Source organism: Lonchura striata, chromosome 2, assembly GCF_046129695.1.
Source record: "Lonchura striata isolate bLonStr1 chromosome 2, bLonStr1.mat, whole genome shotgun sequence".
NCBI classification, from domain to species: Eukaryota; Metazoa; Chordata; class Aves; order Passeriformes; family Estrildidae; genus Lonchura; species Lonchura striata.
In genome coordinates, this window is record NC_134604.1 from 107,291,157 (window position 1) to 107,304,786 (window position 13,630).

Consider the following 13,630-nt stretch of genomic DNA (forward strand, 5'->3'; position numbering starts at 1 on the left):
TAGATTAAAACATTGAAAGCTCCTTCACAAAATATTATGAAACCCACTTATAGGTTAAGCTTTGACTTCAAGCAAGCCATAAGGATATACCCTAAAATTCAAGCTGCCAAAATTTACAATTATTAGCTTACATTCTCTGTACTAACAACAGATATTTCCACTGCTAACATTAAAATTGTCAGCAATTGGAGACTCTCTATAATGAGGGAAGAAAAATTTGTCCATATTTCTTTAGTCAAAGACATTTACTCTTTCCTTTTTAGGCCTGGGAGTTTCTTTTTTATTTTTCACCTTTTTTTTTTTTTTTTTCTGAAATTTTCATGTTTCCTTATAGAATTAGTCAGCATATACAAGTTCTTTTCTGTATGCAAGTAAAGAGTATTCCCATCTTCAGTAGCACTTTCTGTTTTGAAACCTATTATGCAATGAATGAGACAAAATGTTTAACCAGTGAGGCAACATAAAATAATTTATAATGGCGTACAGGCACTCTTAAGGTAATTGTTGTGTTTGTTTCCAAGTCCCAGCTGAGAGCTTCTACATCTGCAGGACTTGACAGATTTGCATTCTTCCAAAACACATAGTCCAGGATTTCAGTTAGATCAAATTTTAAAAGCTGGTATCTGAGAAAAAAAAACGGTCATACCCAGGACCAGACATATCTCTAGTGGGAGCTCTAATTACAGTTCTATTATTAAAAACTAGATTATAATACTTTCCTTTAATATCATTATGCACGCCCTGCAGAACTTCATTATTTTATAAATAAACTTCATTTGAGGTCAAAAAAGCTTCTTTCTGAATTGATAATAATTGAAATGATATTAAATTATTGTTCCACATTTAAAAAATGCTTTAAGCTTTAACTTATTGCATGCCATTTAGATGGTAAACCAAGAAGGTATCACTCAAAGTAACACCCCATGTCTGTGATTGCAATGGGGAAAAGAGAGGTCTCTTGGGTTACCTTCTCCCATTTCTCTTATACTTTAGATGTACTATTTTATCTCACAAACACTGAAAGCTAACTTTTGGCCCTTCCTACTGAAACTTGGATTTTCTTATAGATGAGTCACATACTGTAATTTTCAAGGCCTAAATTTCTGCATAATCCATTTTCTGGCTAGCAAAACAAGTAAGAATTAGAGAGAAATTTACCCTTTTGAGAAACTGTGAGAGGGACCTACAAAATTTATTTTCCCCACTTTTCTGATTTAGAGCACCCTACCCAACTTGCTAAAAAAGTCTGGAGAGACAAAGCCTCACCCATAGCAATTGAAGTATTGCTGACATTTCTGCTCTCTTTTCCTAGATACCCTTTCACAGACTTCTTGGTAACACTCCAGAGGTTTTAGGTTCTGCACATCTCAGTCAGAAAACTATCAAGATTGTGTGGCTGAAGGTTTGTTATGGATTTCATGTTAGGGATTTGACTCCACAGCTAAGAGGTATCAGACTCCAGTGCTAAACTTGAGGCATCTGAGTGAAGCAGCTACACATGATCCAACTGAAATGTCACTCTGGGCACGGCCAGAAGAAAGACAACTCTCCTCCCCCACAGGTAAAAGTTCTGTGTGGTTCTCAAGTTATGCTGATGAGGCATAAATTAGAAAATTACTTTTTCAAATCTTTACAGTTTCTCACATTTAAAAGCAATATTTGTATTTACATCACAAGTCATGTGAAACAACTTGCAAATCTGAGTGTTTTTGAAAGCTCAGTCCAAGAATAAATGCACTGAGACACAGATGTTCTAGACACTGAATGTTTAGGAAAGTAATGCAGCTCTTTGGGGAGAAATGCACTATAAACCCAACAGAAATGAAGATTTAGAATATTTAGAAGTGGATATATAATATTTAGAAGTATATAAAAGAACTATATAAAAATGGGATTTTTGCATATGGGAAATAGTAGATGGGAGAGAAATATCTAACATAATTTCATTTAACCCTAAATATTTCACAGTTAATTAATGACCTGGATTTCACTTTTCACAAATAAGAGAAATGAATTATGTCATACATTTCTCTATCTTAATTCCAACCCTGTAGGCTAATCTACTCAAGCCAGCACACCTAGAACTACATAGGATTGAATAAAAAGCAATTCTCCAATGAAAGTAATTCATTTAGCACTTTCACAAAGCTGACAATGATGAGAAATCACTAACAAGGAGTAGCCTGCTATCTGAAATCGATTCCACAGCTAGAAACAGAGATGGATTTGAACCACAGCAAAGAAGTCAGGAGAAGACGGATAAATTGTAGATTTCACAGGGAAATCCACTTTCATGTTTTGAAGACCACCTCTCTGAGCTGTTAGAAGTGGGAGAAACACTGTCCTGGGACTATAGAGTAAGACCTCTAGTATTTCTGTCCTAGAAACCCAAGAAAGAAGTAATTTCTTCAAGGTTTAAAGATCAATAGTGTTGTGATATAAGCTGAAATAAGAACACCCTGTCCAAAAAAACCCAGGTCATGCTTCAGGCAAATAAAAACTTAAATCAATGTTTAAGAGGTTTTTCTCAGAGCCCAAATGAAGTTGAGGGAGATTAATAGTCTTACAAATATATGTTTGCAAATTCCTTTTTCACATGCAACTAAAAATAATGTTATAAAACTCAAGTAATAAGTACCTAAACACCATTAAACTACACTTAATAAAACTAGAATTGGAACAAAGGCCCCTAGATCATTCAGATGAACGAGCCAGACCTAACAGTAAAAGCATGTGCTGATAGATATTTTCTAAACCTTTCATAATTCTTGTCATTCTTCTGCAGACTCTGTCCAAGTTTCCTCAGTAATTGCATCTTTGCTATTCCATAAAACAATCATTTCTGAGAAAACAATGCTCTAAGAGTATTACATTTTCTTCAGATATAGAAGCAAAACAGTTACTCTTCATTTTCCACAACTATTTCTGTGACCATGAAAAGGCCTAACTGGTAATACATTTCAAATTAGGCTATATCAGAAGATGGTTGGTGTGGCTACTTATTCATACATGGAAAAGGGAGATTACAAATTATTCAAGCTAAAATCTCACTATTACCAAGAAAAATAAAATAATTACATCTTTCACCCTCTGTGAAGCACTTCCATTATCACAAAGATATTAAAGTTGCCCTTTTTTTCTGCAATAGTACCGTGTTGTGGATTCATTTTGTTTGTGATTAAACACAGGACCCAGAGCTTTCCTTTGCTTCATTATTGCCAGCCCAGCTATTCCCCTCTTCTGTATGCATATGTCCTGAACATAATACTTCACAATTGTCTTGTAATTCATCATTCTTCAAAACAATATTTCATCCTGATCCAGTCCTTCAAATTGCTGGACATCTCTGCTGTAAAGGTGCTGAGCACAAATGTGTGCTGTCTAATTTGAATCAGTATTAGAAAATGCTCTAGACAATGGAAAAAGCCTATGGGACTCCCCGATAGATTAAAGCACTGCTAAGCAGGTTTTTCAACATCATGGTGGTTGTATTCAAATTATTTTACTCCCATTTTTAAATGAGTAGAATCAGATGGGACACAAAAACCAGACTAAACAGCTACTATTTCATTGCTGTCTATTGCCTGGTAAAATGAAAAATGATAGAGCTGATTTGTTTTATTATTACTGGCAAATGAATTTGAGTCATTATCCTCTAAGAATTAAAAAAAAAAAAAAGTTTCAGCAAATTAATAGCTCAAGCAGAATTTTTCCTGGATATTAAAGATAAAATAATTATGCACTGCCAGAAGAGCATGCTTTAAATAAATTAGTTATTTGGTCTTATTTTTCCCCACTCCATTTATGATCTACCATTCTCAAAAATAAATATACCAAAACACATTATAATTTACTTTCATAATTTGTTAAGTGGATCACACCTCTTATCTCTGACCTTGCTCTTCTCTAATTCATCCACTTTTATTAAATATGCAGTTGCAATTAGAAACAAGAAAAGACAAGTCTAATAGAGGAAACTCCTTTGTACATTAGAAACATAACAAAGAAATTTAACAAAAAGTAATACAGGTGCATCACTAGTTTGAGAAAAGGTGAAGCAAATTGAGGCAGAGAACATCTTAAGAGAAGGACAGCTTCTTACATTTCAATCACTGATGAAATCAAAGAAATAAAGCTTGAATACTTTTTCTAATAAATCCATCAACTCCTTTCAGCAATATCTGAGACTTGGAACTTTTATCTTGAAAACTAAGCTTCACTGTAGGAATATCAGTTTGGTTTTGGGGTTTTTTTTTTGTTTTTTGGTTTTTTTTTTAATATACAAAAGCTATTTTCATCAATAAGTAAATAAATATATTACCTTAGCAAACTGTGCATTTATCCATTTTGTGAAAGTTTTCTTTTGAACATCTTCCCGTTCATCTGCCAGAGAAAAGAAAAGCACTTAATTAGAATTGTTCAACAAAATAATTCAATATTATTGATTAATGTTTCAGTTTTGGCTTATTGTAAACTACTAATGATACTTCAAACACAGGCAGGAAATTTGTTTGGATCTATTCTCTGAAAATTGCATCAACACATTTTGAAGGTCTATAGGTCCCCTTCATAGTCATGGTCTATATCTCTAGTTCAACTGACCTATCCTGAGGTTTCTTTTCTTCTGGAAAAGAACACATTGCAGATTTCAGCATCTGAAATACCCCATTTTAATTTTTAATTTCATATAGGTGTAAAAAACCCAGACATGTCATCTGATGGTCTTGGCATCAGGAAACTCTTCTAGAGTAGAAATAGACTTCAAATAATATTATATGCACATCCTCAAATTGCTTGAGGGAGTGAAACCTTCTGCACCCCAACAATAATTCTCCATTGGCAGCACCTGATGTATTTTATGCCTTTTTTACTTGCAACTATTTACTTGTCACAAATTGTTATCTATTTTTCCTTCAGTGGAAAAAGAAAAGAAAACAAACCCAGACACATATTTGTTCAGCCACACATTAAATTCTTTTTCAATTCTATAATATGAAACCTTTGTAGAGGGAGGTGATTTATCTTAGACCTTGATTTCTGTATCTAAGTTATAAGTACAATCTTGATACTGAATGAAACTGGACAAACAAAGGTAAAATTCTGCTGTATTTTATATAGGTTGAAAGAGAAAAATTATTCCAAACTAGAACTTTGCAGGCATTTTTTCAAAAAGATCTATTAGGCATCATCCCTGAAATATAAAGGACAGATTTCTTTGCTTGGCAAAACAAAATAAACCTCAACTAGAACTGAAGGGCGTATGTGGAAAAGGGTACAGAATGCTTATGCTAAAATAAAGGTCACTCAATGCAGCCTTTTGCAGTAAAATTCTCTACACTTCTTTAAAAAAAGGGATATTAAATTCCCTTCTGAAATGTATAGCAATTAATAACATTAATGAATTCAGCTAAATTTGAATGGCAGGTATAGACCAGCTAGAAGAGAAATGCATGGCATTAATAATGTACTTTGATTTCCCTCCCTTCCATCTGTCCAAGGACCCAAGACAAGACAAATCTTTTTGATACAAAGGTATCTTTTGTTCTTAAAACCTCAATATTGCTTTAAATATACCTTTCCAACCAGAATATTTTCCAGTTTCAAAGATACAATATACTCATAAAAAAATACTAGTTTGCAAAGTTGCTATAGCATTATAAAGAAGTACTGCATACTTGAAGGAGCATATTCTGAGTTGAGATATTCTTGAGCAAAAAAAAAATTGACAACACAATAAATAGTACAACTGGAAACTTCTCACAGAACACATGCATTATATTTACTCTGTCGCTAATATACATATGAGTATTTGCAAAAATAAATTTTCTAAAATTCTATTGCCATCTATCCTAAATAACACTCTCAACTTCATCCTATGGCTGAAAGTAATACTTGAATAGTTAAAAGACTCATCTAAAAGCAACAGCATGTGAAGGAGATGCTGCTTTTAGTAATATATGATGCTAAAGATATTAAAAATTTTATTTTTCCCTACAAGCAACACTTCTCTCTGTGTTGACTGTAAGTTTTTTTAGTATATGAGTTTTGTTTCATTCCAGCCATGTGCAGTACACAGAATATGAGAGAAGAAAGATACATTTTGTTGCTTGGTAGAAGATAAATATTCAATCTGATGTTCTATTTCAAAATTTTTCAGCAACTTCATATAAAGCACTACATATGAATAGCTGCTTCTGTTTAATCATCTTTGCTAAAACTGCCAGATGCAAATGGATTTGAAGAATAATATGGCATGTAGCAGGGGAAGGAAAAAGAGACAAAATCACCTTTTTCAAACTGTTCAAACAATATTATGAGATATTTAGCAGGGACAAGGAAAGAGACAAACATCTCTATAAACTGTTCAAACTTCTCCTCTTCCAACCCAGGCAGCCATAAGAGCATATTTAATAACAGTGGGTTGCTTGGTTTAGCGTTTTATGTTTGGTTGGTTTTTCTCCACAAAGATATATGCAAGTTTAACTGCTAGTCACTAATTAATTCATGTCCACTGTGCCAATAAAAAGCAGGGTCTCCTGAGAAAAATGAGAGTTAACCCCACAATTTGGATGTTTGAAACTTTATTCCAAGTCCAGGCAATGCTCTGCTACACATCTATTCCACTGCTGTTATCTCCACACAGAGATCATTGCAAGCACTTTTATCTCCAGGTGCTTGCTCTGACAAGTTTATGCCACAACAATTTGTTAGTGACAGCCTCCTAACCTAAAAATGAATCAATCTTTTGGTTATGCATGGCCTGATTTCCCCATTGTAAACATGACTTTTACAAAGATATGTTCTCTTAACCCAGATTTATGGATTGAATGCTAGATGTGGAAGCTGAATGACATTTATCTAGGTGCTGCAGAAATGTGCCAAGAACACTCCTCTGCCACTTTCATAATGCTGTAAGAGTTCCTTCAGCAGTGAGCCAGTGGAGGTGCTTTTACTGTGAGACAAGAATAATCAAATGGCCAGGCAGGTAATTCCTTCATCTATTCAAAGACTAATATGGTATCTTTGTTTCTTTTCTTTCAAGCTGAAAGAATTGCAGAATAGTGTACTGTCTTCAGGTTAGATTTAAACACTGCATGGATCCTGAATTCCTTTACTGCAATAACAATGGGATTCCTTCCCACAGCAAAAATGCTTTTCTCAGATTGATGGACATTGAATGAAATAGGCTAAACCTCATTTTCTGTAGGTTATCAACTCAGAAAACGAACGCTCTGAGGTCTACAAAAACCCTTCCAGAAAAGAGTTACTGAGCAGTAAAATTCACCTGATTTTCATGCCCTAGAGCTCTAGTACCATGAACAGATCTTGTTTTAACTACAATACATTCACAGATTTGTTCTGATGAAAACCCAGCTTTGAAACTGTGAATGCAAACACCTCAAATTACTTAACTGCACATTTGACTTTTGAAGTATTAGTCCAGGCTAGGCCTCATAATAAATTATGACCCAAAGAGAAAGTGCAGTATTAATGAAGCTAATCATCTGACAAAGGACAGTTCTGACACTTAATCAGGCAGCAAGGCTAATAGAGGTAAGTGGCACACTGAAGGATGCTTAGGAACAATCATGATTCAACAGAATAAAGATGCTATTAATAATGGCAATTGGTCACCATACAACTTTCCTAGATCCTTAAGAGCTCATGTTTGCAACCTACCATTCCAGTGTAATTCCCATCTGTCTTCTACAAGAAAACTTCCAATATTATGCTGTCACCTCTTAGTAAACTACACTCTTTACTACTCTTATTTTTCCACACCACCCTAACCCCTCAAATGCTACCAAACATATTGAATAAAAAAATAATAGTAGGAAAAAAAAAATTAAATACCAGTGTACTCTAGATGCTATTCTCAAGGCATACAGAAGTGTTAACAAATCACTAACAAATAATACTTTTAAAAAATTAGATTTGACAAATACCAAGAAGTTTGCAAAATGAACCAAGGTTCAGAAGCATACACTATGTATGTCACTACATCATTCCATTTTTATAATAAAAGACACTTTCCCACAGAAAACATGTAGTACGGAGAAGGAAATTTGCACTTTGTTGAATCCTTCCCTTTTTTTCTAGAAGATCTTTAACCTGCTAACTCTTGACACACCTGAATAAATATTTCTTTCACTAACTCACAGAATGGCTAAAGCTGTAAGGCATCTCTTGACATCATTGGTCCAACTGCCCCAATCAAGCAGGGCCACCTATAACAGATTTTACAGGATCCTGTTGAGTGTGGTTTTTATTGAGTCTCCAAGGATAGAGACCCCACAGTGTCTCTCACTATTACCACACGAAGACTGCATCTTCAGCCTTCCACAGATCTGGGTTGTGTTTCCAATGCAAGCGGCCTAGAAAATTCTTCTCTAGAGTAAATCACCCCAATTTCTAAAATAAGACATTCAACAAAATTGTACTAGTACATGAGGAGTATGGATCCATGCCCTGGGATTATAAACTTCAAATTTAAATAAACAAACTAAAAATCACTATCATGTCAATGAAGATGTGACATTTATAGAGTGTTTGAATCATTCAGAGACAAGCTCAGGAACTCAGTGGTGTGATAGATTTGATGGACCTTTCAGCAAGCAATTCCATCACAGGTGCAAGAACACAAACAGGGAAGAAGACATATTATTCTGTTATCCCTGAGTTAGGCAAACAATAATTGAATAGTTATGTTTTGTCTAGAACCAGAACCTATAAGCAGTAAAGGAAAAACAAAAAAAGAAAAATGAAGGAAAGAAAGAAAAGGATTCCCATATACTGGTGAAAATTTTGAAACAATGGTGTTAAGGTAGGTGCCAATTCCTTCATTCATGGCAACTGCAGATTCATTGGAACACTGCACTTTAGAGAATAAAACCATCAAAATTGCTATTTGATTTTCTAGCAGCCAAATATTGCAGATTGAGAAAAGGTCAGGATTTTCTTCAGTGAGTGGGAGAGAGTACCAGCAATGGTGGGAGTACTAGGAACAAAAGAGGCCACAGATAGTCACATTATTGATACTCTGGCTCCATCGACTCACTATTCTAAGAGATTTTCAGCACATTGTTACAATACTCTGCCAGTAACTACAGCTGCTGAGAAATGTTCCCTTCCCATTCTTGCTTATCTGAGGGGGGAAAGAAGAAATCAATGTAATACAATGACTGAATGATATTAGAGTGGACTAGCTTTGATTTTTAGTCACTGAGGCCATCCAAGACATTCACCAGCGGACAGGAAATACAATAGGCTGCTTTGACAGACAGACAAGGAGTTTAAGTCTATTGCTCATGTAAGGCAATACAGAACATGCAATTCTTTGTCCATCTTCTATAAATACACTGATGAGCAGTGTGTTGACTTAATCTGAATATTGTTAAAACTCCCTGTTCCCTGTGCTACGCTCTTGAGACTTTACTGCAGAACCAGAGTCAAATCACCATAATCAAACCATCTCAGGCTTTTCAAAACACTGATGAACCTATTCAAATGCTCAGCAGAAATGGAACACTGAAAGACCTCATTAATCTAGATTTAAAGAAAAAAAAAAAAAGTACAACTAAACTCCTTGAAAAATAGAATACTAAGATTTTCTGAGAAAGGTTTGGTAAGAGTCAAGGTAAATTTAGGAAATGAACAGGTGCATTCCTAACAAAAAAGATTTTGTTCCCTCTGTTTCCTTCAAACAGAGGAACTTAGAGAGAGGGATGCTATTTACTGATCAGAGGACAAAAAAAGGATATCTGTAAGACCCAACCTACAAGATTTCTATTGGCAGATTGGTGTAGCAGATTGAACTACTGAACTACCTTGCCTAGACTGCATGTCAAGTTGAGGAGACCTTTTATTTTTCTCATTTCATAATGTTAGTTAGAACTGTTCTCTCTTTATAAATGTTTTAGGGAAACTGCTTACTGACTGCTTCCTATTTTTTTAATTCTTTAAGGCAGTGCAAGTGTTTATATTAGGTCTCACACTTCAAATCTTACTTTAACTAATTAGCTATTTAGAGAAAAACTGAGTGCTTTTGAGGACCAGTATGGACATCATGTGTAGGAGCAGGAGCAACACAAAGGATAGAGAACATGACAGCCTGCCAGTGTGGAACAGAAGGAAAGATAAAAAAGGGAAAGAAACAACAAGGACTACAAAAAGAACCAGAAAAAAAAAAAAAGAGAAAAATTAGGAAGGCAGGAGGGGAAGGCAGGAGGGGAAGTAAACACATTTACCTTGGCTTGGAGGGAAAAAATGAAGAAGATATGGAAAAGAAGGAAAGGGATGGGGAAAAGCAAAGATAAACACTTCCTTTCTGGAAAGAAAAAAAGGATATCTGGTAGCTAGAAGATCATATGCAGGGAAGCAGTAAATTTGAACAAAAGAACTACTGAAGCATGTGTAACTTAGTTAAAAAGATTTGACTAGGATCCAGAAGCACCAGAATAATGCAAACAAGCTACATATGGCTCCTAAAACAATAATGGGCAGCTGTGAAATGTACACATAGATCTATGTTGGAACAAATTCATGTAATTTGTTCATGTTTGTTAACCACCCCTCTGCCCTTCTTCCCCCCACCATTTCTCAACCCTTGTCCCTAAATAAATTGCAGCATATGGAACACCCAAAACAAAAGCAGGATCACAATTCCAATGAAACTTAAAAAGAAAAGAAACAGAATGTCAGCTCACATTTCCAGAACATTTTAAATATACACAACATGGGGTGTTCAGCTCCAATTCATACATTTGTAATTGTATGCCCAGCTGTTGACCTAGTCCTCCTCTGGTCCACCACAGACAAATATACTTTGGGAACTGATCCTACTGCTCCATGTCCATAGATTTGACCTGAGGACCTGTAACAAAACACTTTAATGTCAGGACATATGCCTCAAGTGCTGGTGTCCCACCCCCGCCTTAGCCTTTCAAGGATAAGGACTTGTAAGTAACCTGTTCTAGTTATTAACAGCTTTGTAAGAACAAGCTTAACTGGTTTTGTCTATTGGGGCTTTTTATTATGTTCTAACCAGCAATTAGGTTGGATACAGTAAATTTTTCCCAAAGGGAAATCACTAGTAAAATGCAACCTAAAAAGCCCCAGTGCTTCAATACATCAGATTTCTCTGCACAAGATAAATAACTGCTCAAACTTAAACAACTGACCTAATTCTAGCTTAGAGGCTGGTGTTTCAAAAGGAATTCAGTTTATGCCTTATCTTTACATAGAAATATGTAATTACTCATTTGGATATTCAGCTACATATAAGCAATGTTCCCTCTTTTATCTATTTTTTAATGTCATATAAGTGTATTGACAAATGAAAAGAATCCTTGTTACCATTTCAATAGAAGCCCATGATATTTTAGCATCATACCACTGTTATGAAAATACTTAATGAATACTGTAGAACATATATTATACCTTTAGATGAGCTAATAGATTTGTGTGTACTTAAAGCTCCATGCTAGTTAGAAGGGCTGTATCAGCTGAAACCACTGCCGCTTTCTGGAACTTGCAGAATTTTGTTTGATTTAGTTGCATTATCTTTTTTTTTGCAGTCAGACACCAATGAAATCATGTTGCCAAGTACCTCAACAAAAACACCAATGATGATTTAAAAGCTTTATGGTTTTGTGGTTAGTTTGTTTTGTCAGTTTTTGTTTGGCTTTGGAGTTATTTGGCATTTTTGGTTGGTTGGTTGGTTTGGGGTATTTTTTGTTTGTGTGTTGTTGTTGAAAGCAACAAAATTCACTTACAGGATAAGTCTTCTTAGTGCTACTAAATTAATGGGGAGGGATACTGGTGAAACCAAAATGTGAAAGAAAAGTAGGAGTTGGTCAATACTAACTTCATCTTGTCAAATGAGTATATATGGGGAAAATACTTAATATTTCTCGATGGATTCATTTGAACAGAATGTTTTTTTTTTCTTGTTTACAGAGTAGAGAAGCACAAGTTAAACGCTGCTAATACATCATATGATATTATATAAAAGTAACAGAAACTGTTATTATTATTGCTATATACAAAGCCTACTGCAACTCCACAGCCCAAACCTGCAATTTTTACCACAGATGCTGAGAGATATGCTGCTCGTTTCATCTTACAAAAACAACTAATAACTTGTAAGGTTGATTAGCAGGAATCAAAATGTGCTCAGATTAAGGAGACAAAGTTTGCTGCTCAGTCCCCTTGCTGGTGGTTGGGCTGACTGGAGCCAAAGAACCTGACTGACATTTTAAGGAAAAAAAAAAAAAACACCAAAAACATTATATAACTTCTTTGAAAGAGCAACTAGACCTGGGAAAACACATTAAACACATCTTGACTGTAGTAATCTGGTTTCAGAGTTTCTTACTTTTAGCTTATTTTTGTTCCAGAGAAAATGGGACATTATTATATGGGAATTATTAACTGAAGCCAGATAGAATCAGTATCAAGCCTTTTTCTCCCCTCTGAGCTGATGGGCATTCCCACACTCTGCACAGGAAGGACAGTGGCAGTAGGACAGATGGACAGACCCCGTTGTGTCCTAGCAGCAGCCATCCCTCTGTGAGCCCTATTGAACAGCCAACAGCAGAAAATCCTCCTCAGTTAGACACTAATAAAATTGGTTTGTGTGCACTGCACCCTCAGTGACAGCCCGTAATAAGCATTGTTACTCCTGTGCAGCAAGGATCTGAGAGCTGCTGAAAGTAACTCGGAGTGAAAGGCAGCGCGCTCACCTCGGCTGCTGTTTAACCAGCCACCTCAAACAGAAGCCAGCACTACAAATGTCCCTGTCACCACTGTGGGAAAAGTTACAGGCCAGAAATGAGCAGCACTGGCAGCTCCTGTATTTCAGCAGTCACAAAAAAAAACCCCAAAAAAAAACAAACAAAAAACCCCAAAAAACACAAAAAACACACACACACACACAAAAAAACAACCAAAAAATAACACACCAAAAAAAAAACCCAACAAAAAACACCCAACCAAAAAAAACATCCCCCACAATAAGAAACATGCTCTGAAAAAGCTTTAAACAGCTCTAGACTTTATGATTTTCACCAGTAGAGATCCATGCACTGAGAGGAGAAAACTGTGATAAAGGAGATGTGGCCAACACTGAAGTTGGCTTGTCAGGACAGAGGGGTTTAGGTTCTTGGAGTTTTTATTTGTGTTTTTTAAACCTTGGAAGAGAGGTCAGCATTTAGCTGATCAGCAGGCTATTTCAAAAGAAGGTGTAACCGAGACTCTGCATGGGAAGTATTACTAGAACAGAGATTAATTACTAGAAATAAAAAAGTCAACATTATGTAACTAGATTAAATTACCCAAAATTTCCATATTTATAATCTTTATGAAAATTACACAGGTATTATTTTGTTCAGGAAAAAGCAGATAAATCCTTACAGTTAGACTGTGTCCTTACTTAGCTAGAGATTTTTGCCATCCAGGTTACTATTTTTGTTCAGATATGAGCAATAGAGGACAGGAGACTAAGGACAGTGATATTAACTCATGAGCCAGCCAGAGCAGAACACATAAAAAAATAGAAAATAGGAGCCCACAAACCTTCTGAATTATAGTTTTTCAGCTAATAACAAATGAAGCTGAAAGAAGCATCAGG

The 13,630-nt window shown here is 35.4% G+C and overlaps 1 protein-coding gene across 14 annotated transcripts in view; it reads right to left on the bottom strand.

Annotated features, from left to right (window-relative positions):
- Positions 1 to 13,630, bottom strand: part of DMD (dystrophin) — a 1,151,138-nt gene that overhangs the window by 867,558 nt on the left and 269,950 nt on the right. For all 14 annotated transcript variants that reach the window (XM_077781657.1, XM_021553010.3, XM_021553014.3 and 11 more), the window contains exon 2: positions 4,322 to 4,383. In XM_077781657.1, coding sequence (XP_077637783.1) covers positions 4,322 to 4,383 — 62 coding nt within the window. The remainder of the gene's footprint in view (positions 1 to 4,321; positions 4,384 to 13,630) is intronic.